This window comes from Rattus norvegicus, chromosome 1 (assembly GCF_021556685.1).
Source record: "Rattus norvegicus strain SHRSP/BbbUtx chromosome 1, alternate assembly SHRSP_T2T, whole genome shotgun sequence".
In the NCBI taxonomy this organism is placed as follows: Eukaryota; Metazoa; Chordata; class Mammalia; order Rodentia; family Muridae; genus Rattus; species Rattus norvegicus.
The window spans coordinates 144,656,033-144,678,820 of NC_141534.1; the positions used below are offsets into that span (position 1 = coordinate 144,656,033).

The 22,788-nt window shown below is 41.4% G+C and overlaps 1 protein-coding gene across 7 annotated transcripts in view; it reads right to left on the reverse strand.

Annotated features, from left to right (window-relative positions):
• Positions 1–22,788, reverse strand: part of Ntrk3 (neurotrophic receptor tyrosine kinase 3) — a 381,715-nt gene that overhangs the window by 45,893 nt on the left and 313,034 nt on the right. For all 7 annotated transcript variants that reach the window (XM_087551652.1, NM_019248.2, NM_001270655.1 and 4 more), the window contains 2 exon segments: positions 18,921–19,093; positions 15,466–15,709 (listed from right to left, as the gene is read on the reverse strand). In XM_087551652.1, coding sequence (XP_087407778.1) covers positions 15,466–15,709; positions 18,921–19,093 — 417 coding nt within the window.

Genomic DNA, 22,788 nt, shown 5'->3' on the forward strand with positions numbered 1-22,788 from the left:
ATGGGGAAAGGAGACTTCATAAGGGTGGGACTTGGAGGAGAGGATGGAGGGAGCCTATGATCAGGATATAAAATTAATAAAAAGTAAATTATTTTTAAAAAATGAAGCAGAAACCATTCATCACACCAAAATAAAAAAGGACCACCCCACTGATACTAGCCTTAGTATCTCCAGCACTAAAGCTGCAAATCCTCATGAACTTCATTCACTAATAAGTATGTCTATCTTCTGCTGTATTTCAGTTAATGAACATTTATAAAATTTACATATACATATGTATATATATATATATGTATATATGAAATGTTGGGCACAAGGTATATAAATTTAATGAAATAAGGCATTACCATTGATGCCATCTCAAGCCTTAATGACCAAAATTTGTAATCAGGCACTCTTGAGTATGTATTTTCACAATAAACATATACTAAAATAATCCCTACTTACAAAACACATACGGATATTAAGGCAGCATTCCCTGAATGTGATCAGCCCCAGCTTTACTTCTAGCATCTTTAACTTGCCATTGAGTTTCATTCGATCTGTATTACCATCTTTGGACCCCACTTGGATCAATTCTCTTGCTATTGCTCATTCAACAGGTGCAGTGGGAACCCCAAGTCCCCTAAATTAAGGTCTCCTTGTTCGCCATTGTAACCACCTCAGAGTCACACCCAATGTTCATCTCCATTACTTGAAATAGTTTTGCCACAAAACTCTATTAGAATAAAAACCATATAGGATTGGATTAATATATAACTATATTTCAACATTGGAACTCTAACTTATCTCATGGTCACCTTACCATACTGATATGGCCTTTAAAAAATTATATTTATAGCTAAACTCTCACCTCTTCAAAGCAACCTTTATATGAAACAGAACAGTCAACCAACATGAGGATTACCAATTAATCTCTGAAGCTCAGTTTACTTATTTGTGATATGTAAAGTGGGATACTCCTAACAGCCAGTCAACATAACAAAGTGGAAATCAGAGATGAACCTCAGATCTCCAAGAAAGGACAATATTTTTATCATGATTCTGCTCCTAATAATTAAATACACACACGTGACAATTCATCTCCCATCCCTCCCTCCCACCTTTCCCCTTTCTCTCTTCCAGTGTCCTTGTCAATTCATCTGTCAAGAAGATTTGACAAGATGACTTCTAACTTAATTTCAAGTCAGGATTCTACAGGTTTGCCATTTCAGATCATTTGCTCAAATTCCAGCAAGAATTTATCAAAGGTTTTTATAGAAATAATTATGTAGAAAGTGGTTCGTGTATGTAAGGAAACAGTTCAATCCAGTGACAATGCCCAAAGATTATTGACAAGTTGATTGTCTGGGGAGGAACATTCTAGCACAGAACCCAAGTGTTTGACCTCTCAATTTTGCAACTAATAATAATAATAAGTATAGCCTAAAATAGTTCTGGTACCCTGGTGCAGATTGGCATAGACTTGGTGGCACTGAGCTGGTAGAAAGACATGTGACTGAACTACTAAAACCTTGGCAGGATGGAATGTAGCAGGGTATCAAATCTGCCCAGAAGCAAATATCTTTTGTTGTATGAATGTATGAATCTGCAAACAACTGCTAACTAAAGATAATTTAGGACACTAAGATATTAGTTTCATCTAAAGATTTGAACAAATAAACTAAGTGAAGCCCAGTCGTGCATGTCCATCTGGTAAGCCCCATGTCCTGTACATGTTCTTTCAATACAGAAACACTCAATAAGTTCAAACCCATGCTGTATTGGAGTCCCTCCACTTGCGAGAAGCTATGACTAGAGCATGCCTTAAAGGGTAAAGAAAAATCTCCAAATCGAGATAACTGGAATAACGCATGCCAACCCTGAGAAGAACAGGAGACAGATGCAACCAATTCCTTTTCTAAACCCATGGTAAATATCACTACATGCCCTTCTCCCACCCTAGATATAGTCCATCACATCACTCAGGGAAATCACCACCAGTCCCACAGAGCTGTTACCTGAGATATGCTGGCCACACTTTAAGCATATGCTATGTGCCACTGAGGGAATTAAATTTACAAGCAACCAAGAAGCTCATATACTTCAAGTATGAAGTTCGTTCATTGTCACAGAAAACATTGGAGGGTATAGTAATAAACTAACTCCCAATTATTGGAAACTAAATAAAACCTCTTTAAGATTAGCATAGATGAAAATATGTTTCTCCTCAATATTGTCTTATTTCTCATGTAGACTGTCTTACTAAATGTGAATGCTTCATTCATATGGCCTTCGAAAAGGTGGGTATATATGCAAAAGAATTGTTCCTCTTACTAAATCTAGTCTCATGTACATTTAATCATTGTGATATATTCTACATTCCTCTTCGCTCAAAAGCAAATGTTTGAGCCACTTGTGAGGAAAATGAATGCAACAACTGATTTTTCATTAAGACACTAGTGCATCTTCCAGATATACATTCCCACACACTGACCATTCTCAAGCAGAGGCCCATGAAGTCTAATTTAGTAAGACTTAAGGTAGTAGGAACATTATTACTTACCCATCAAGACCTCTCATGTGTTAGTACGTAATTAATAGAATTAAGCATTTTATTTAGCACTTGTGGGAAAACCTCTGCCATGAATGGTATTAAGTTCCTTTGTATTCAAAGGAATATTCTCAGAGAGATATAGCACAGAATGACTCAAGAACATGAATCTATTATATATGTATATATATATGTATGTACATATATACACATGCATACATACATAACTCTGCTTCTGAAAAGCTCAAAGTTTTATTTGCAAATAGTTCTTGATTAAAGCCAACAATTACTTCACAATGAGGAAGCCCCTTAGTGACTGATATGCTTCCTCTTTCTCCTTGGTCATCCAGAAGACAAATTGGACATATACATGAATATATATCTAAATATATACATACATACATGCATACATACATACATACATACATATATATTAGGAAGCTGACGATTGAGAGACTGGAAAAAATGACTAAATACAAAGATTTAAAACCCAACCGGATTGTAGAGGCTGAAGCAAGTCAATCAGTCGAGGAGAAGATGTAGACAAGGTGTCATGGTGGTTGTCAGAGTTAAGAGAGATGGAATATTACTCATCCCTACTCAACACATTCACTAATCCTGTGCCACTATTTATCAGGGTATCAACACTGCCCTTAGGTAGGATCTTCAGTGGGAGCATAGGAGTAAAAGCAATTATACCCAACCAACACAGTACAAAGGATCTTCAATATCTATGACCTCAGGATATGAAAAGGAGCAGAATAATCACAAAGGGGAAGAGAAAAGTAGGTGAGACCTCAGTTAGCTTCAGTTCTTTTCTCAAGGTACCAGAGCACATATACCATTGAAATACTCAAGAAATAGACTGACAGGGCAGGAAGCCTGAAGAGTGCAGCTCTGTTTCTGAAAAGCTCAAGGTTTCATTTGCAAATAGTACTTGGTTGAAGTTAAAACTTTCAAAATGAGGAAGTCCCTCGCTGATTGATATGCTTCCCCTTTCTCCTTGGCTTCCAGTAGACTAGCTTGAACAGGAAGGAGATGGCATGGTGAGTGACTTTGTTTTCTATCTCTCAGAGTTCTCTTAAGTAGACTCTTCTCTCCTTTAATTTCAGGATCTGGCACCAAAGACTTAACATAGGAAATACTTTGGCATGTAACTTATTTAAAATTTCTTATATATAATTTCTCCCTTATTCACTTACATGGAATGATAATAACCATCTATTGAGTGCCTAATAGGTACCAGGCAATTTGCATACATTATCTTATTTAATCCACACAAAAGAAGAAATTGTTCTCCCTCATGCTCCTTTTTTTTTTTCTTTCTCGGATAAGGGATCCGAGGCTTAGAGAATTTAAGTACGTTCCATGAGTTTGAATAGCTCTAAGCAGGAGCTTGAAGATTCAAATGTATACAGCCTGATTTAGGATTTGGTGAGCACTCAGCTCGCCTTTCCTTAAGCAACAGATCTCCCTACCTCTGGTTTGGTCCTATGTGGTAGGCTAACTCTGGGGATATAGAGGAGGAGGAGGGGAGGACCAAGTTGCTGCATTGACCAGATCCCCTGTTCTCCAGCTCCTCCTCTTCCTCATCTTGTTTTGTCAGACAACTCGCATATTCTTGAGATATGTGGATTATGAGAGAAACACAATTCCCTACCAGGAGGGAGTCAAGGGAATACACTGTTCTCTTTACATGCAAATATCTTAATTACAGCTCGTAGGGAAGATATTTGTATGGAAATTTATGTGGGGTTTTTTTTTTTGTATGTTATATATTCAGTTGGTCTCAGTAAACAAAAGGCTTTTTGCACTTCAGAAGGAAAATGGTGGCTGTCTTCTTACATCTATCACCACCCTGGGGAGAGAAACTAGGGACTCTTCACCACACTCCATGGCCTCCTTCAGCCTGCTTCCCCTCATCATAATTGGCTTCAATAAAACATCCCTCCTGTTCTTGGAATTTTCTCCTAGAGCCTCTTCCCTGTCTTGTCCCCATGGAGACAGGCAAGCAATATTAATGTCCATCCCACTCACGCACCACCTTCCTTGATGGGAGAGAACAACCAGGTTTCAATCTCTCAGAGAGATGAGACTGCATCAAGATCACTGGAAAACTGCTCTCAGAACATCGTTTTCAGCAGGGCAAAGCAGGGGCACAGGTTTCACTCCACTGGTTCTCTTGTCAGTCAAGATAAACAAAATATAACCAGTTACCTATGTGAAATGCACAGTCATTTTGATCACCCTAATCTTCTTAGTTTTTCTGAGTAGTTATAATATTATTTTATAGTATATGTCAGTTTTCTGCACTGGAGCCAGAAGATAGATAGGCTAGATAGATAGGCTTGCCTTGAAACATGTAGAATTCTGGATAGAGATGATTAAGAATGTCAGTCACACTTCTAAATAGTGTTAAGAATTAAAAAGACTCAGAGTGCTCCCTGGTTATCACATCCTTTGCCACAGCTGGAATGGATAAGTGGGGAAACCTGAGAAAGGAATCTCATCAGCCCTGGAAGAAAGCCAACAGGCTATCTGCCTGGGATGGTGCTGATGCCAGCCTGCCTGGGGCCATGAGGGCGACAGAGGTGACATTTAAGGGTCCCACTTGAGGTGTGCTTCTTTCAAGTTGAAGGAGCTGGCATTTCTCATTTATTTCTAAAATTCTTAGAACATAGAAGGGACTGGGTGGCCTAAAAAATGCACTTTTCAAAATGTATGCTAACCCACAACTACAGTTACTCGCTTCTAAGGTCCAACATGGCAATGACTTCAGCTGCAGCCTTCAGTTCCCCTCTCTGAGTCCCAGTGATATTCTGGTGTACCTTTAATTCTCTTCTGCTACTTGTGGTACAGAGTCTCACGGTCCCTTATCTGGACCAGTACGTTCTAACTCAATATGACTGCCAAAGACTGTTCATCAACTCCTCCTATCAAAGAAGACAGATTCCTAATGTCCCATGTGTCTGTTTATCTGTCTGCATATCTGTGTTACTGAGTTCTATTTGGAGGGAAAGTTTTACTGATATGAAAAAATACTGAAAAGCCCCATTCAACTCTATGACCTGACAGTTGAAGGTACTAAAAAAATTGATGTCTCCAACATGACTTAATGACTGAACTGGGTCCTAGACCTTTATACCTGCACCAGGAGAAGTCTTCAGTAAACCCGCAGAGTCTCAGCCAAGCATGCGTTCAGTGAAAAAAAAAGTTGGTATTTGGATAGACCACACTTGTGAGATTAAGGTGATAAAGTCCAGGTGATGGAGAGAAAGGCAGGAGATTGGTACTTTACAAACAATCATCTTTGAGCATATGCAAGAAAGAGATTTGTTCCACATCAGTAGTCAACACAGTGATGAAATCTGGGTTTCTAGCCACACAGTAGTCAATGGGTATAAAGTGCCCATAATCAAAGATTGAAGAATTCTCCCTAAGACAGTATTCTTTAGGCCACTGAGAAGCAAATGTCCTAAACAAGTTCCTCACTGTTAGAGTCCACTTGTTTGCAGTTTAACTTCCTGGTCACCATGCCTCTTTATATCACAATATCCCAAGGTATAAAAAAACAAAGCCTTTCTTATGACCACTTTTGCCTTTTATAGAGTGCTTGGACTGCAATAGCTACCCATGCTATTCTACTAGATTGAAATGAAGTAAAGAATTTTCTAGGAAGGAAGACAGTGTCAGGGTATATAGATGCAAGAAAGATTTAGGTAACCCCAATTCCTGGAAAATATTCTGTAGCCAATCCTTTACCCTGCTAGCCTATCTTAGATGTTCCAAAGAGCAGAGCACACCCAAAACTAAACCTTGGGCACCAACTAGATCTAGTAGTTATGAAAAAAGACCTATATCCAAAATCAAAGTAGTTTTCTAATTTCAGTAGGAAGAGGAAAAGAGGCTGGGAAAACAAACATGTTTGAACAGAGTCAAAGCAATAGTAGAAGATAAAGTAACTGGATTTTTCTTTTCCTTTTGTCTGTGCCTCTCACCTATTGGACAGAAATTCAGTCTCTTTCTCTCTTATGATCATATGAAGAATTTATCCCCACAGAAGACAAAAGATGACAAAAAAATATAGAACCACAGATCAAGCTCGACATTTTACAGATAAATGTGATGTCTTGATAGACACAGAGCAGTCACTGATCCCAACAAGTTCTAAATAACACTCCCATCCTTCACTAGATGTCTATATTTCTACAATGTCTGTTATTTTATAGATAATGAGTGTGCAGATCCACTAGCTTTAATCGAGGAAGAAAGGTTGCAATTCCTACTATAATTAGTTACTGATGCCCTCCTTTGTGTTCTATTCTCTTGGCAGCTTTGCACAGATTAATAGGTATTAGCATTTAAGTTGCTTCTCTAAATTCACTCAAGTAACTATATTACAGCACCTGTCTGCAGAGAAGTCCACTCTGTGCCATGTCTTCTAATGAGCTATATACCCTATACCAGAACTGAAGAAATGAACAGATGTGGAAACAATCCAAGCACTGTGGGATCTAAGGAGGTCCCCTACCTTCCTCTTGCCTTCTATTCCAAACCTAGCCAGAGAAAATTAACTAATATTTTGTCCACATATGGCTTCTAGGTTATTCAGAACTGAATAATTTCAAAGGAATTCTTGGTGAAAGTTGGAGTCACAGCATAGTTACCCTCAACATAGGGTTTAGGGTTTCTTAGTAACCCTACACCTTTGCATTGCAAGAGAGCTGGTTCATTTGATGGATCCTGAGCCCCAATACAGGTACACCAGCAGTACCACTGTTGTTAAAGAATTAGTTGCATGAATGTGGTATCTTGGGATCCTGGGATTGTAAGAATGATAGTAGAAAACTGAAAAAAATTCCAAACATTCTGAAGTTGAATAAACAGTGCTTGCCATTGTAAATTCTTATTTTGACAAAGGTGTCATGGTTCTGAAGTAGGGAAACTAGATGGAGGACTAATGATAAGTCTACCATCTTTGTAACTTCCCTAAAGAAGTCTAGAATTATCCCTAATAAACAGGCTAGAATGGGCCACAAATCTTCACTGTTTTGCTCTGTATACATAGGAACAGAATGGATTCAAAGCAGTCAAAGCACAATGAGGCTCATCAAAGGGTCTGGTCACTAGAAAGACTTGTGAGGGGTTCACCTTTTGACTGTCAGTGTCTTTTTCCTTCCTTGATTTCCGGGGTCTATTCAGAAGAACCCAATGCCTATAGCCAGTGACAAATCCCTTCTAATGAAATCAGTATCCCTCAAAGACCTGTCTGAACAGCTGCCAATACTTTTTCTACTGATTATCAGTCTGGTATCCATAGTCTTGCTTGACATACCAGGTGATGAAGAATGGCTCCCTCACTCTGTTAGGTTTCCAACTAAAATGGCATGGATTGAGTAATTGTCCAACCCCAGCAGCTCCCAACCTTATTTCTACCTCTAGAGGATCAACTTATGTGATTGGTCAAGACCAAACTTGAGATTGCTCCTTATGATGAGGACCAGCTCCCATCAGAAAGTAAACTAGGAAGCACAATTTCTGCCTCTGATGGGTAAGGCTTTCCATTTTTCCAGGTTGCTGGGTAGGACTGAGATGCTTAATATGAGAATCCATGTGAGAAAACCCATTGTGGCTACACAGTAAGACTGACATCAACAACAGCTTGTTATCCATGCACTCATTAGAATTCATCCACACTCCTCTTCAGAATACATAACCAGTGCAGTAGAGAAGAAAGTGTGTCTGTTGCTAGATGGGCCTCCCAAAATACCAACATTGAGCAAGGAACATGATGTCAACCTGTGATTATGAAAGTCAGTTGACTTTAATTGACATCACTAGATTTTAAAGGTAAAAGCAAATACCAAGTCATTTCATAGACTGCTGTCTCTGCTCAGCACCCTGTTAGCCACTTGACTCTCATCAAAGGACCTCTTTCCAATTGATAATACAAAACACATAATCAAGACACAGAGAGTGTTTTGGCTTTTACCTCAGGTGACTCAGAATCAGCCACCATTCTCACTATTTATAAAACTGGAAAGAACATTCTGGTCAAGTAGACCCTGTTCTAACCTCAGGTCTCAATTACAATAACATCATGGCTTCCCTCCCCAGCCCTCAAGTCGGAGTAGCCCTGCACTCCTACTTTTTCTCTGGTAACGCAATAGAGTAATCTGTGTGGGTCATAAACTCCTTTAGGATTCTCTGGAAAACTCCGACTCCACAGAAGATGAAATCAAATGAAAAACCCATGAGAACCACTCTCATAATTTCAGGATGTTGTAGAATCGCTCAAATCCATGTGTGAACCCTAAACCTAAACTCTCTCTGAGTTTCGTGAAGGACCTACCCCTACAGTAGGCAGATTTGGTAGTGTGGGTATGGAAATCAGTTAAAATTTGAAGCACATTCTGTTGTCTTCCTTAATTGCCATAGGTTTGTAAGCCAAGCTTCTACAGTCAGTCTGTCTTCCGTTTCTCTCCTTCATGTGTTTTCTTTTCTTTTAAACATTGCTTTTTATTTTTATATAATGCTTTGCCTGTATGTACATCTGTGCATTGCTTGTGTGTGTTGTATGTGTAGAAGCCAGGGAGAAGCCATCAGATCCTGGAAACAGGAGGTATGGACCACATGAGGAACCATGTGGGTGCTAGAAATTGAAGCTGAGTTCTCTGGCAGAAGACCCAGTGCTCTGAACTGCTGAACCATATCTCTAGTCCTAAATGTACTTTTATAAACTGAGAGTCCTGTTGATGTCAAACATCCTTCCTTTTCCCTTCTGTTCCTTAAGATGTGGTTCACTGTGAATTTACCCTTTTGCTCTCCAGGGTAGTGAACTGAAGCACCTCTGTGGCAGTGGACCAAGTCCACCATGGCTTGGAAACTCCAGAGAGCACCAGAAGTTTGCATTCTGAGTAAAGGAGCAATAGAAGAATATCTTGTCTTCTCTTTCCTTGTATGAATGTCCTGTTGGAATAGAATGTTAGAAGAGATATTGCCTTTTCTTCTCTCTTGAGATGGTCGGTTACCCACCAGAATCTTCTTTTCCATTTGAGACACTGTTATACTTCATCTCTCAGCTTCCCTTATACATATACATATATTTTTTTCTATTAAGAAGGGAGATGATGGCTCCATGCCAAATCTATCATAATTAACATTAGATGTCCCTCTTCTATTCCAACTGGCTATAAAAGACTCAAGTGCTTAGGGTCAGTAAGGCAAAGAGCATGTTGGCCTGCATGACTTTGTGGAGGAATGTTACACCTCCGGTAGATTCACCCATAAATACTGCCACGTGTCCTGGAAATGAGCTTCGATTTGTGTTGGACTCTTGTGTATTTCCCACTTATTTGTTGTAGTGATCAACCTGTATTAGGTAAGACCTTTGCAATTTTTTTTGTCCAGACTAGAGAAAGCTTTTGTATGTTAGTTCTAATAATGGTAACAGTGATTAATGTTTATTAAGCTGTTTTATCATCCTAAGATATATGTGTGCCTTGTATAAATTTCATTCTATTAAGAAGGGAGGTAATGACCACATGTTTAGTCCATCCTCATTAGTAACATTATTCTATGTCCCTCTTTTATTCCAGCTGGCTTCAAAAGGCTCAAGTGCTTAGCATGACTAAGGCAAAGTTTTATATACATAAAAACATTTTTGAAATATATATATTTCAAATCTAAGAGTCTATTATTTTCTCTTTTCTTTTATTGGATATTTTCTTTATTTACATTTCAAATGTTTTCCCCTTTCCCAGTTTCTCCTCTGGAAATCCCCCATCCCATCCCCCCACTCCTTACCTCCATGAAGGTGCTCACCCAGCCACCCAGCCACTCCCTCCTGCCTCCCTACCTGGGCATTCCCCTACACTGGGGCATCAAGCCTTCCCAGGACCAAGGACGTCTCCTCCCATTAATGCCTAACAAGGCCCATTCTCTGCTACATATGCAGCTGGAGCCATGGGTCCTTCCATGTCTACTGTTTGGTTGGTGGTTTAGCTCCTGGGAGCTCTGGGATGTCTAGTTGGTTGATGTTGTTGTTCTTCCTATGGGTTTGCAAACCCCCTCACCTACCTCAGTCCTTTCTCTAACTCCTCCATTAGGAACCCTGTTCTCAGTCCAATAGTTGCCTGACAGCATCTGCCTCTGTATTTGTCAGGCTCTGGCAGAGCCTCTCAGGAGACAGCTATATAAGGCTCCTGTCAGCATGCACGTTTTGGCATCCCCAGTAGTGACTGGTGTCTTCATGTGGAATGGATCCCCATTATTTTCATCATTGTGAGGACTACTGTGACACCATAGAATGAACTATTCTATGCCATGTCATATGGACTGCTTTTCCTAAACTCTTCAAGAGTTGCTAAGAACTTGGTCCCAGAATTCTCATCTTGGAGCCCAGTGATCCATTGCCAGTCATCAGACCTACTTTATGGTTAGAATCCCACTTCTCACCTAAAGTACACACCCTAGACTCAGGCAATCCAGATCACTTCTTGCTTGTTTCTATAGGACATTTTCCCCAGGCAATCCATCTACTTGTTTAGAAAAGGTTTGATCATGATGACCAAAGGATCGCTTATCAGTGGTGGGTATCTGGTGGTCTGGTGGGTATCTGTCTATGGGCTTCTGGTCTGGTCTAATCCATTTCCTGCTTAACCTGAAATACACACACACACACACACACACACACACACACACACACAGACACACACACACTATTTTCCTACACTGATAATTCTGTTAGTTCTGCCAAGTGCCATGCATGAGGCACAGCAAAGTCAATTCATTTGGGTTTTGTGGATCACAGAATCTATCCCCTCTAGTCCTGCCCTTTCCAGATCTCAATGAACTACCCTCTTCACCAATGGACACACCGGAAAATATGTCTACTCTGGAGTCTCAAACTGCTCCTCTTTGGGATGTCTGAAATTTTATTTAACTATAAATCAGATCATCAATATCCTTGAGTTCTCTGAAGATCTAAGAAAGTAATCATAGTGTCTACTAAACCACCTTTGTCAAAGACTGTTTACAGGTGCTCTTGGAAGCATCAATGAGCCACAGGAAGAAAAGGTGGCTACCTTCCAGCCCATTGTAAGAAGACAAGAAATTGCTCCACTGCTTTGGTGTGGGCATGTTTGTTTTTTCTCAATCTAAATGTGTAACAGGAAATTTGGCAGTTCACCTCTGTAAATCATTTGCATACCACTTATGTTTGAGCCAGATGGCACCTCTTTGTTTTAAGAAATTAAAAAGGGAAAGGAAAAAATATAAGGTGGATCTTATCTTTACTTCTAATCCTGACCTCCTGTGTGAATTCTAGAATCTTCACAGAGCAAGCAAGCCCAGGCTGACAGACACATGCATTAACACAGACATACCTGGAATGCACATGCACACGTGCATGTGCACAAACACCTAAATTATCTGTTTATCTACATTAGTCAGCACGTTGAGTAGTCAGCAAGCTCTTGGTCCTAATAATCAAGAATAGTAGAGCAAAGCAAATTTGACCTGGGTTACAGATAGCATCCTTCATGGTGTTCTGTCTCTCTGACAAATTACCACATTCCTTCGAGCCTTAGCAAATGTATACTGAACAAGAAAGTCTTGCATAAATCTCTCAAATATAGGCACAGCTCTATGCTCTGGAAGCAAGAGCAAACAAACACTAGCCAGAAAGAAGGGCAATGCCGATGACCCACTGTTTCTATGGAAGTTGAAACCTTGGGCTGGAATTTTCCTCGAGGTGATCATCTTAACCCTCCTCCTTCGGGGCAGCTATATGAGCCTAGTTTATTTTCCAGCGGTCAGGAGTTCCTCTTCCTGATCCAAGAATCACATCTGGAAATGAGACTATCTCCAGAGCGTTCTTGCTTTGGGTGTAAGGAGTGCTGAGGAGACAGTAAAAGCAATAGTTTGTCTAGCAAGTATTACATTACAGGCGCTTCACACAAGCTAAGTTGCTTGCTTAACATAAACATACCTCTGCCGAGTAAATATTTCTGTCCTAATTTTCAAACTAAGAACATTGAATTGAAGCATTGAGCACATGGTGCTGATAATGGCTAAACATTAGGGAGTGAACATAGCTGACCAAGAATTCTTTAGTAACAATCATGTCTTCCAAAGAGGATAAGACTTTCAGGATATTTCTGTGACCTCAGGCATATATATTCCTGTTTTTCATTTTTCAAAAGATTTGGAGTATGTGTGTGTGTGTGTGTGTGTGTGTGTGTGTGTGTGTGTGTGTGAGGGGGAGGTTAAGCATACCTCAAGGCATGGGGGTAAACAAGTATAAAGAGATTTTACAATCTGTCTTTCAGTGTGGCCACTGTAGTTTACCTACTGGCAGAGTTGAATTTCACTGAAATAGCTATTCTTTCCTACTTCATACTTCTTTGAAACAAAAGACATATATTTCCAAGGTAGCTAGCTTCAGCTAACAGCCTGACTTAGAGCTCATGAAGATGGAATTCAAGATACCTAGACTGTGGACAATTTCCATTGACCTCACTTCCTCAAATCTGTCCTGATACCCAAAGAAATGAGATGGATTTATTCCTTGATACTTTCCTAGGTGTAAGAGTAAAGTCAATGGCTGGTAGGGCAACAATAAAGGTACACCTTCTGGAGTGTACTCTTTCTTAATATTTATTTATTTATTTATTTATTTATTTATTACCTTTAAATCAAAGAAGAAAATATTAAGCACACCCCAAAAAACCCAGCAAATTTCAGATATCAGCTTGTATGTTCTAGTATGGTATGTTTTCCTAAAACCTGGTAGAGTCCAGAGAGACCAACAAAGACTAATTCAATATCTTCCCTGCCCAGAAAAAGAAATCCAAACAAACAAAAAGCAGAAAGCTTCCCTTACTTTCATCATCCCTACAATGGATCTGAGTTCATCCAGTCACGAAAGAATAGTCCATTATACAGAGTAGAAGGCAATTAAATGGTGCAGACTTCAGCTATGCTTTATGACCCACATACCATGGTGGGGAGAATGGTCTAGATGCTAAAGATTATGCTTCAGTGTATCCTAACATGTCTTCCCTGACCATCAGCCTGTGGATTTGCTACATCATGTTCCCATTCCTTTTTCTGGAGATACTTGGTATGGTGAGCGGGTAAGGCTGGCCACGTTGCTGAGGACACTTTCTCCTGATTTGGTTTCTTTTGGTTTATTTTGCCTCCTGTGTGCTCATGATAGCATGCCACTTGCCGTCCTTTGGCTGAACCATGAACAAGACACTCTGCAGCTCTAAAGGCATTTCTAAAAGTCCCTCTGCACTGTTACTAAAGTGGAGTTCCTTGAGTAATCAGTGTCACATGAGTGATTGATCAATCATGCATCACAAAGTCACCAGGACCATTTAAACAAGTGTATACTTGCCAGACCTAATTTCTACCCTCTTGGATTACCAAGATCAGGCCAACAGGATCATAATAGTTTACAATGTGATCATTTCTTTCCTACCTGGACCAGACAACTGGCTCCCATTCTCTTGCTATGAACTGAATGTTTGTTTCCTTAGTCCCCAAGCTAAAATAAACATGTGCTTCATAGCAGGAGAATGGCAAGTGATGGCATAGAAGCAGGTCTGGAAGTAGACATTTGTTAGAGGCCATTAAATCATTAACCTTCATTAGATTTAGTGACCTCACAAAAGGGACCTTTGGAGATCTTTTGCCCCTTCTACCAAGGAATATACAACAAGAAGGGCATTTAACAACTATAGAGTCAATCTTTACCAGATATGGAATATGCATGGGCCTCTTGAAAGTTGAGATATAGTTTTGTATTATCACACCGCCCATGGTCTATGGTATTTTGTTCATATATCACCAGTAAATACACTCTCTGCTCCACAATAATGTCCTTCTGTCTCCTATATCGCAAATCTAAACCCTTCTCTTAGGCAAAGTGCTCAAAGTAAGACTTCCATATTTTAATTCTTTGCTTTTTTTTTCCCTTGTAGAGATTTCTTTCTGTGTAGCTTGGCCTTAACCTCTAGATCCACCTGCTGCAACCTTCCAACTCTTGAGATTACAGGTGAGTCCCAGTATAAGCAACATAAATCTTCCTTATCGCAGAAAAAGGTATGTCCCAATGACAATGAACCATCTGTGGGTCTGGGGGTATCAAGCTGTACCCATGCTTCTCTTTCTGGAAAAAGTGATATTCATGGCCATTTAACTTTAGCTTTGTCATATAACACAGAAAAACTCAATGAAGAGATTCCCTCAAAATGAGAGTAAACCATGATTCTGGAAGCAAAATTTGATCTTGTAGTAGGAGGTAGATAACAGTATGCAAATAAAACTTCCTCATAATAAGCCTAATATTATCCTTTATTCAAAGCCAGAAATAGACAAAATGCCTCACTTTCTCATTTTTCCAAAGCCAGTAGGGATTATGTAGTAGCTACTTCTAGTGTACTTGGGTTCTACTTTCCATAAAGAGCTACCTTTTGAAGCAAGATTGCCCTCATATGATCATGAGGAAATTCCAGAGAATAAAACATGTTGTGAATGAGTCTAGATTAGGGGATGGGTTGGAATATTGACATAGCACCAAGTCTGACTATCTGGGTGTGCATTTGAACATACAGCTATATGTATTCAACTCTGTTTGCATAAAGAATAAACTGTGAAACAGTAGGAACATAATGTGAAGATTATTGAGATGTATAGACAGAGTTTAGTCTAATGTCAAAGAGGAAGGAAGAATGGCCTACCATGATAATAATAAGCTGATATGCCAAGATGCAGGAGTGGCTGAAAGAGAACTGTTGAGTGCACTGGTGAGCATGCGTGTGCATACATTTGCACCATAGTGACAGGGTAAATGGACAATGACAGACATGTAAGCAAGGCACTAGCTCAGCAACTGAGTCCTGCAGCTGGGAAACCCTCCTTACCCTGTAGTAATCAGTACTGTAGACGTCCCTGGACATGCCAAAATCTCCAATCTTCACTAGAAGGTTGGCTCCAACTAGGCAGTTCCTGGTGGCCAGGTCCCGGTGCACAAAGTGCTGGGAGGCCAAGTACACCATGCCAGAGGCTATCTGACTGGCGATGTGGAGCATCTGGGAGAGTCCTAGCTCCCCCTTGGCCTGGCGTGGCTGTCCATCCACAAGGATCATCGCATCTGGCCCATGGGCCCTGTAAGGAAGAAAGGGTGGGAGGAACAGAGAGAACTTAGCATATCAGAGGTAAAGACTTTGAGGTTTTTCAGGGCTCTAGACCATCCTTCAGAAATGAAGGAAATTCATATCCAAGCTGCCTGTCCCTACCCAAATGATTTTAGGTATGGCTATGGGTGAAACTACAAAGTCCCCACTAAGATGACGTAGGCATACTCAAATGGTAGAGAACAAATTCTCTTTCCCTATTACCACTTCGCAGGGTCTTCCCAGGTGCTAGGTGGTTACTATAGAATAATTAATAAAGTAACCACTAACCCTTACTCTGTGCCAAGCACTATTCTGGTAGTTTTAAAGATATTGTTTTAATCTTCCTAGCCTGATTTTTTTTTAAATTGAGGCACAAAATGATCAGAAAGCTCAACCAAAGTCATAGATATCTCAGAATAGCTATATGGCAGTCAGGGGACATACTGCAAATTATTATCTATGATTATAAAGGGGAGCCGCCAAAAGGGGCATGAGAAAGGATTTTAAATAGCTTTTAAGGCTCCACCCCTTGAAGCTCTGATTGGCCAGGCAGTGTTCATTCATTTGCATTTATGACAAGCTCCCAGTGCTGATGCTGCTGACAAGCTGTGTGCAGCCCCCAGCTGTAAGTGGCATAAGGCTACCTCCACACTCCTAACCACTCCACAGCAGCAAAAGCAAGGCAGGATAAAGAAACACTTTGACTATAGAGCAGAGGTCTTGGGGGCTCAACACTTCCTCCATGCTAAATTTAAGCCTGGCTGTGTTATGATAACACCGTGCCCTGTCAGATCGGTCACTTTTAGTGTCCACTCTTTCCTGCAGAAAGCTCAATGAGCCATAACCTCAGCCAGGGCCCTTATTTATGAAGTGAAGGACCAACGAGCCCTGGTATACAGGGAGGCCCAGCCTGCTTTACTGCTTCTCCAATTTCCACTGAAAGGCACCGTTAAATAGGAACACACTGTTTATTATCTTTGGTGGGCTTCCCCCTCCCCCTTCTTAGAAAAACAGCTGCATCAGCTAGCCAGGTTCGAGTCAGGAAGCCAGTTCCCACTCTAGTATACCAGAACAGACTCTTGCAGGTCCCAAACACCACCAACCAGGAGACACGCTAATAGGCAGAACTGACCCTGAGGGTTAAGCGGGCATTTGGGAGAGCAGCCTGTTAAGTCAGCTCCTAGCAAGAGTTGCTGTGAGCCAGGCTTTCAGCATGGAGTTTTTGGAAAAGCTTAGACTTGATTAACAGAGTCTAGGAAGATGGGTGAGAGTCTGGGTAACCCCTGAGAATCTGGGTGGCAAGTTGACACAAAAATGCCTGGAGAAACTGTTGACCTTAATTTCAATAGACTCCCCAATGCTGTCTTCAGGAAGCGAGTCCAAAGACAGACACAGAAGGATCACTAAGTTCTTCCTATGTTCCTGACACAGAGAATCAAGGGGTGAGTGATTCAGTGCAGACACAGCTTCTTGTCATCTGTATCTATTGTGACTCAAACATAAAGTACTTCCAGAGATTCATGTGTCTAAAAGTTTGGGCTCTACTAATGGAACCCTGGGGTTAGAAGACCCTGAGAAGGGAACCCTTACTAAAGGAAGTAGTGTGCTGTCACTGATATGGGGGTATTGTATAATTTATAACTCAAACTCTTTCTGCTCCAAACACTCTCTACTCCTGACTGCCAATATGATTTGACCTCACGTGCCAGCACCATGTTTGCTGCTGTGATGAACTGTATCCTTTCGAACTGTGAGTCAAAATTAATCCTACTGCCCTTAAGTGGACTCTTGTCAAGTAGTTGGTCACAACAATAAGAAATGTTACTATCTCTTTTGGTTTGTGTTTTCTTATTCCTTTGTGTTTCTTCTGCCCTAGCCTTCATTCTTTCCTGTCCCTGCTTCTCCCTCTTCGACTTCATTTTCTTCATCTTTCCTTGATACTAAGGGATCAATGGGGACTTTGTTGAGCCCTTTTGCTGTACTTGAGGTGGGAGAATCAGCTGTACTCCTGGAGAACACATTGAGGTTCAAACTAGGGCAGAGGAAAGAAGCACACGGTAAGATTCTGCACACGCAACTATGGTATCATCTAGACTGGAAGCTACCATGATTGTATAAAGTAATAATAGTAGTAGTGACTTTTACAATAGTACTCTTGGTTCAGTACCTAGTTACATGCAAAATGCATGCAGGCATTATATACATATTGCCATGTAATACTTCTAGCAACAACTCCATGAAACACTTATAACTTGACCCAGTTATAATTAAGATAAACCCCATGTCTCTTATGCTAATGACTGAGTTCTCCAGGAATCAATTTCATTATGAATTCAGGTTCCAGAGAGTTAGACAATCTTGTGTATCTCCAGAGCCATTCTTTGGAAATCCAAATCCTAAGGAGAGATCTGAAGACTCTGCCAAGTCTGACTTTTCCCTTTCCTTTCTATAAGTCTGGAGGCTGACAGAATTTACCTGAATACAAAATGCCCTTTCTTTATCAAGCATCTTTACTTTCGGATGAGTTTACAATTTGATGACATCACATTCGTCATCAAAATATCTATAGTTGTGGGATTTTTCAGGATGGATATGAGATATTAATCTCACTTAGCAAGTGAGATTTTTACCACATTGGGGCAAAAGAGTAGGTAGTTCTAGAATCAGGGTTTGTGAATCTCGATATGGGATCGACATGGGATATATACCCCATGTTTTATTCTTCTCCTTCTCAGTCTGTCTGGGAGCCAAGAAGAAAAGTGCAGGTGTCTCACCATGAACCAAAAGATCAAGTCCATCTGTCAAGGTGATAACACATGAGAATAAAATGGTTAGGTCTGGGGATGTAGCTCTCCTTAAAAACTGCTTGCCTGGCATACATAAAGCCTCAAGGTCCATTGTCAGCACCACATAGCCGGTTATAGCAGTGTACACCTGAGATCCCAGAGCAGGAGAATGGAGGCAGGAGGAGCTGAAGTTCAAGGCCATTCTCAGCTACATAGTAAGTGTGAAGCCAGAAAGTATCAAAGATGGGGGGGACGGAGAGAGAGAGAGAAGGGTTGGAATGGGATGGGAGAAGGAAGGAAAAGGAAGGGAAGTCATCCTGACTTGTGCTCACAGTGGCAAGTATCATTTCTGACCACAGAGAAGACTCCAAAGGCCAATGGAACTGAGAAAGAGGGGCAAGGTGGTTGTCTTACCTGAGGAACTTGTTCAGGTCTCCATGCTTCATGTATTCAAAGACCATGATGAGTGGATCCCCATCACCACAGACCCCATAGAATTTGACAATATGCTCATGCTGCAGGTTAGTGAGCAGCTCGGCCTCCCTCTGGAAATCCTTCCTGGCAGCCAAGGTGGGATCCTTCAGGGCCTGAGAACCACACAACATTAGTTTTTAGCAACTAGAGGGCAGAGAGCTATCTTCTCCAGCTGGCAAGAGCTGTTACCACATCCATCTGGACACACAGCGAATATGATCTATTTTAAAACATAAAGGCAAAGCACACTGATGAACCCCTTCTTCAGTCAGTATTTTGATTCCTGCCAAAGGAGAGGCCCACATCCCAGGCTCTGGCCAGTGACTTCAATCTATGTTTATCTTCTATCTTCAGTCTCCAAGTGTGCCTCAATGTGAATGGCAGGGAGCAAAGCTGTGCAATGGAAGACCCGAGAAAGTCCTATTCCCAAATCTTCCTTTATAGAACAAGTGCCTCTAATGCAGTAGATTGAACGGCACCATCCCAATTGCTTTATCCTTGTAAATCAGTGCACACTCATAGGGCAGAGAGCTATGTTCTCCAGCTGGTGAAAACTGTTACCGTATCCTCTTGGACCCACAATGAATATGATCAGGCAGTGTCATGATGTTCCCCTCACCCTTTGAGTCCTTGGGTCTTAATGGTAAGAGGCTGCATTGGTAGAGGAAACTGAGCACTTGGCTTGTAGAAAGCACTATGCTCTCCAACGGGTTTAACAGAAGTACTATGTGGAAAGCAGGGTTGAGGTTACGTTATGGAAGTCTTAGATGCATACAAGACCTGGGAGACAGCTACCAAAGCCCAGTGCAGGGTGATGAAAAGGTGAGCCAATGGGAGAAACTCTGCCAAAATTCTATGACTTTGTCCTACAGGGATTTCAGGCCCAAATGTGATCCAGAGAGAAGTGCAGACTTGACCATTTCTTATTCCAGGAAGAAGAATACAGCAAAAAGAGTATACAACGCCCAGCTGGTGTTTTAAAAATCAGACAGGGAGTGTGACCTCAAAACTAAATGTATTTGATCCGTATAAGAGACAGTAAACAGGACACTACTGTGAGAACTAATCTTGGTTGTCAACTTGACACACCCGGGAAGGGGGAACCTTGATTGAAGATTGCCTCCATCAGATTGGCCTCTGAATGTGTCTGTGTGGCATTTTCTTAATTACTGATTGATGTGGGAGGGTGAAGCCCTCTGTGGATGGTGCCAACCCTGGGCAGCTGGTCTTGTAATGAAAAATAGCCTCATGTGAACTTAAGAGCAAGCTAGCGAGCAGCATCCTCCGTGGTCTTGGTTGGCTCCTGCCTTGAGTTCTTCCCCTGGCTTCCATGATGGACTGTAATCAGTTGCTTCCTCCACACGTTGCTTTTTGTCATGGTGTTTATCACGGCTACACCAAAACGGAACTGCCATCCTGAGGATAGGCAATGTTGTCCAAGTTGAAGGGTAGTCTATTCAGAGAAGAGCTTTATGCCAGAGAAGAAGCCTATGCAGGCGTGCCCATCCATTTCCCAACTCCTCATAATTGCCTTAAGGTCATAAAGCTAAGTCACCACATAACGACCACTAGGCAATCAAAAAGTAAGACTAAAACCAGCCCCTGATTTCAGGTCATCGAGACTCTGATGTGACTAGATACTGGCTTGCATTCTCTCTCTCTCTCTCTCTCTCTCTCTCTCTCTCTCTCTCTCTCTCTCTCTCTCTCTCTCTCTCTCTCTGCTAGATATATGGCTTTTTCTGGTAATTCAGACAAAATGACCTGCCATGCAAATACTGCAAATCCTCCCTAGCCAGAGATCTTCTTCCATCTGCTGCAGCTCCAGTGGTTGAAATCTGTCAATTGTTTCGGATTCCCAAACTGCAGTGGCACGAACCTGCAAATGATGGAGTAAGTGAACCTCTCCAACTTCTCAGTAACCACTGCACATCAGGGAAAATGGATGCTTAGTGTGAAAAGGCTATCCACCCCTTCCGTTCCCCATTGCTTGCACATCTCTGTAGATGGAGAACCTGGGCCTAAGCCTATTTGAAAACTAGCCCACGTTTGCACATTATAAATGATAGGAACAATAGCAGACACAAGCAATCTTTGCTGAAATTCATAGTACCCCAGACTTCAGTATTGTTAGCCTCCGGGGCCGTCAAAACACGTGTGATCTCCTGACCTGAAGCCCCACCCCAACTTCAACTAGCATCAGCTTCCCTTCTTTGAGAAATTTAAAACGCTTATGGTGAAAAAAAAAAGTTAACAATTAGCCTACTAACAAAAAGTACTGAAAGTTACTTAGTATAACTTTCCCATTTCATAGATGCAAAAATTAAGGCCCACAACACACATGCAGCTTGCCAAAGATTGGGCAACAAGCTATGGGGTTGGATCCAGAATCCAGAATACTTTTCACCCCGGCCCATCTACTTGAATTAGTTTGTTGGATGAACTTGTAAATAGACAAGTCCCCTAGGGAATAAATAGCAGGTAGAAGAGTGAAGGGATATACACATGTAACAAGCTGGGCTTGGAAAAAGAGAGTGTGGGCTGATGTCAGAACAGCTACCTTCAGTAAAGATTTCCAGTCAGAAAGGCCAAAGATAGTAATAAAGTGAGATTCACTTTCCCAGCTCAGTGGTGATTTTTCACAAGACCCAATTCTCTCTCTCTCTCTCTCTCTCTCTCTCTCTCTCTCTCTCTCTCTCTCTCTCTCTCTGACACAGTTTTATGCTATAGCTGAGAATGACTCTGAATTCCTGCTTTTACCTCCAAAGCCCTGTGATTTAAAACCATGTTCTTTGGTGATTGGTTTTATGCATTGCTAAGGATTGAACCCAGAACTCTGTGCATAGTAGGTAGGAAGCCTGCCAACTGAGCCATGGCTCCAGCTCCCAAAACATATGACCCGATGTGATGATCACTTCAGCTGTGGGGTGGATACCTGGCATAAAGAAAAATCTCCAGCGGCTTCCAGCTACCTGAACAAATGCTTGTCAGCCGAAGTGCTATGGGGAAAAACAACCTTTCCAGGTGACCCACCTCCCTGCTAAAGTCGTGAGCTACATGGGATAAAACATGGGCATAAGGTGACTGAGTGTGAATCATTTATTTTCATGAGGAATGAGAGGGAAAAAAACCCAGAGGAACCCAGCATGGGTGGGATGGGAGAGTATGAAGATTTATGTGAGCATTGGATTTATAAGAGAGAAAAGTAGTTCAGATTTGGGGGCAGCCAAATGGCCTCTCTCCATCTCTTTAAATCATTCTCTCCCATAGCCCCGACATCAGTGGCAACCATGGGATATTTCTGCTCTCAGCCCTTGAGCAGTAGCAGCCAGTGTCTGTCCCTCAGACTGGCAACCTGAACCACAAGGCAGACAGAGTTCCTCTTGAGGAATGGGGCACAATACAACCACTGTCTCCAAGGCTTCCACACCCTTTCCCTCTTCCTTCACACTGGGTTCTCCAGCTGGTGGGTCAAACCTGAAGTTCCTATGTAACTGTCAAAGTGAGAGGTGCAGCAACTGGGGGCCAGAGCTGTCAGTGGCCACAGCCCCAGGGATTAATGCAACTAGGACAGAGATGACAGGAGAATAATGGAGAGGGAAACTGGGCCAAAAGTTCTCTGGCCCCTCTCATAGGATTCTATATCCAATACTTCCTTGGTTGCTTGGCAACTGCAAAATGGGTCACCATGAAGTGGCATGGGATGGAGTTGATGTTTATCATAGCCACCAACTGCTGGCACAGGAAAGAGGGTCTTGCCATGTAGCCTGAACTTGGGGACATTCCTGGCTGGGCCCCTTTGAATAGTAAG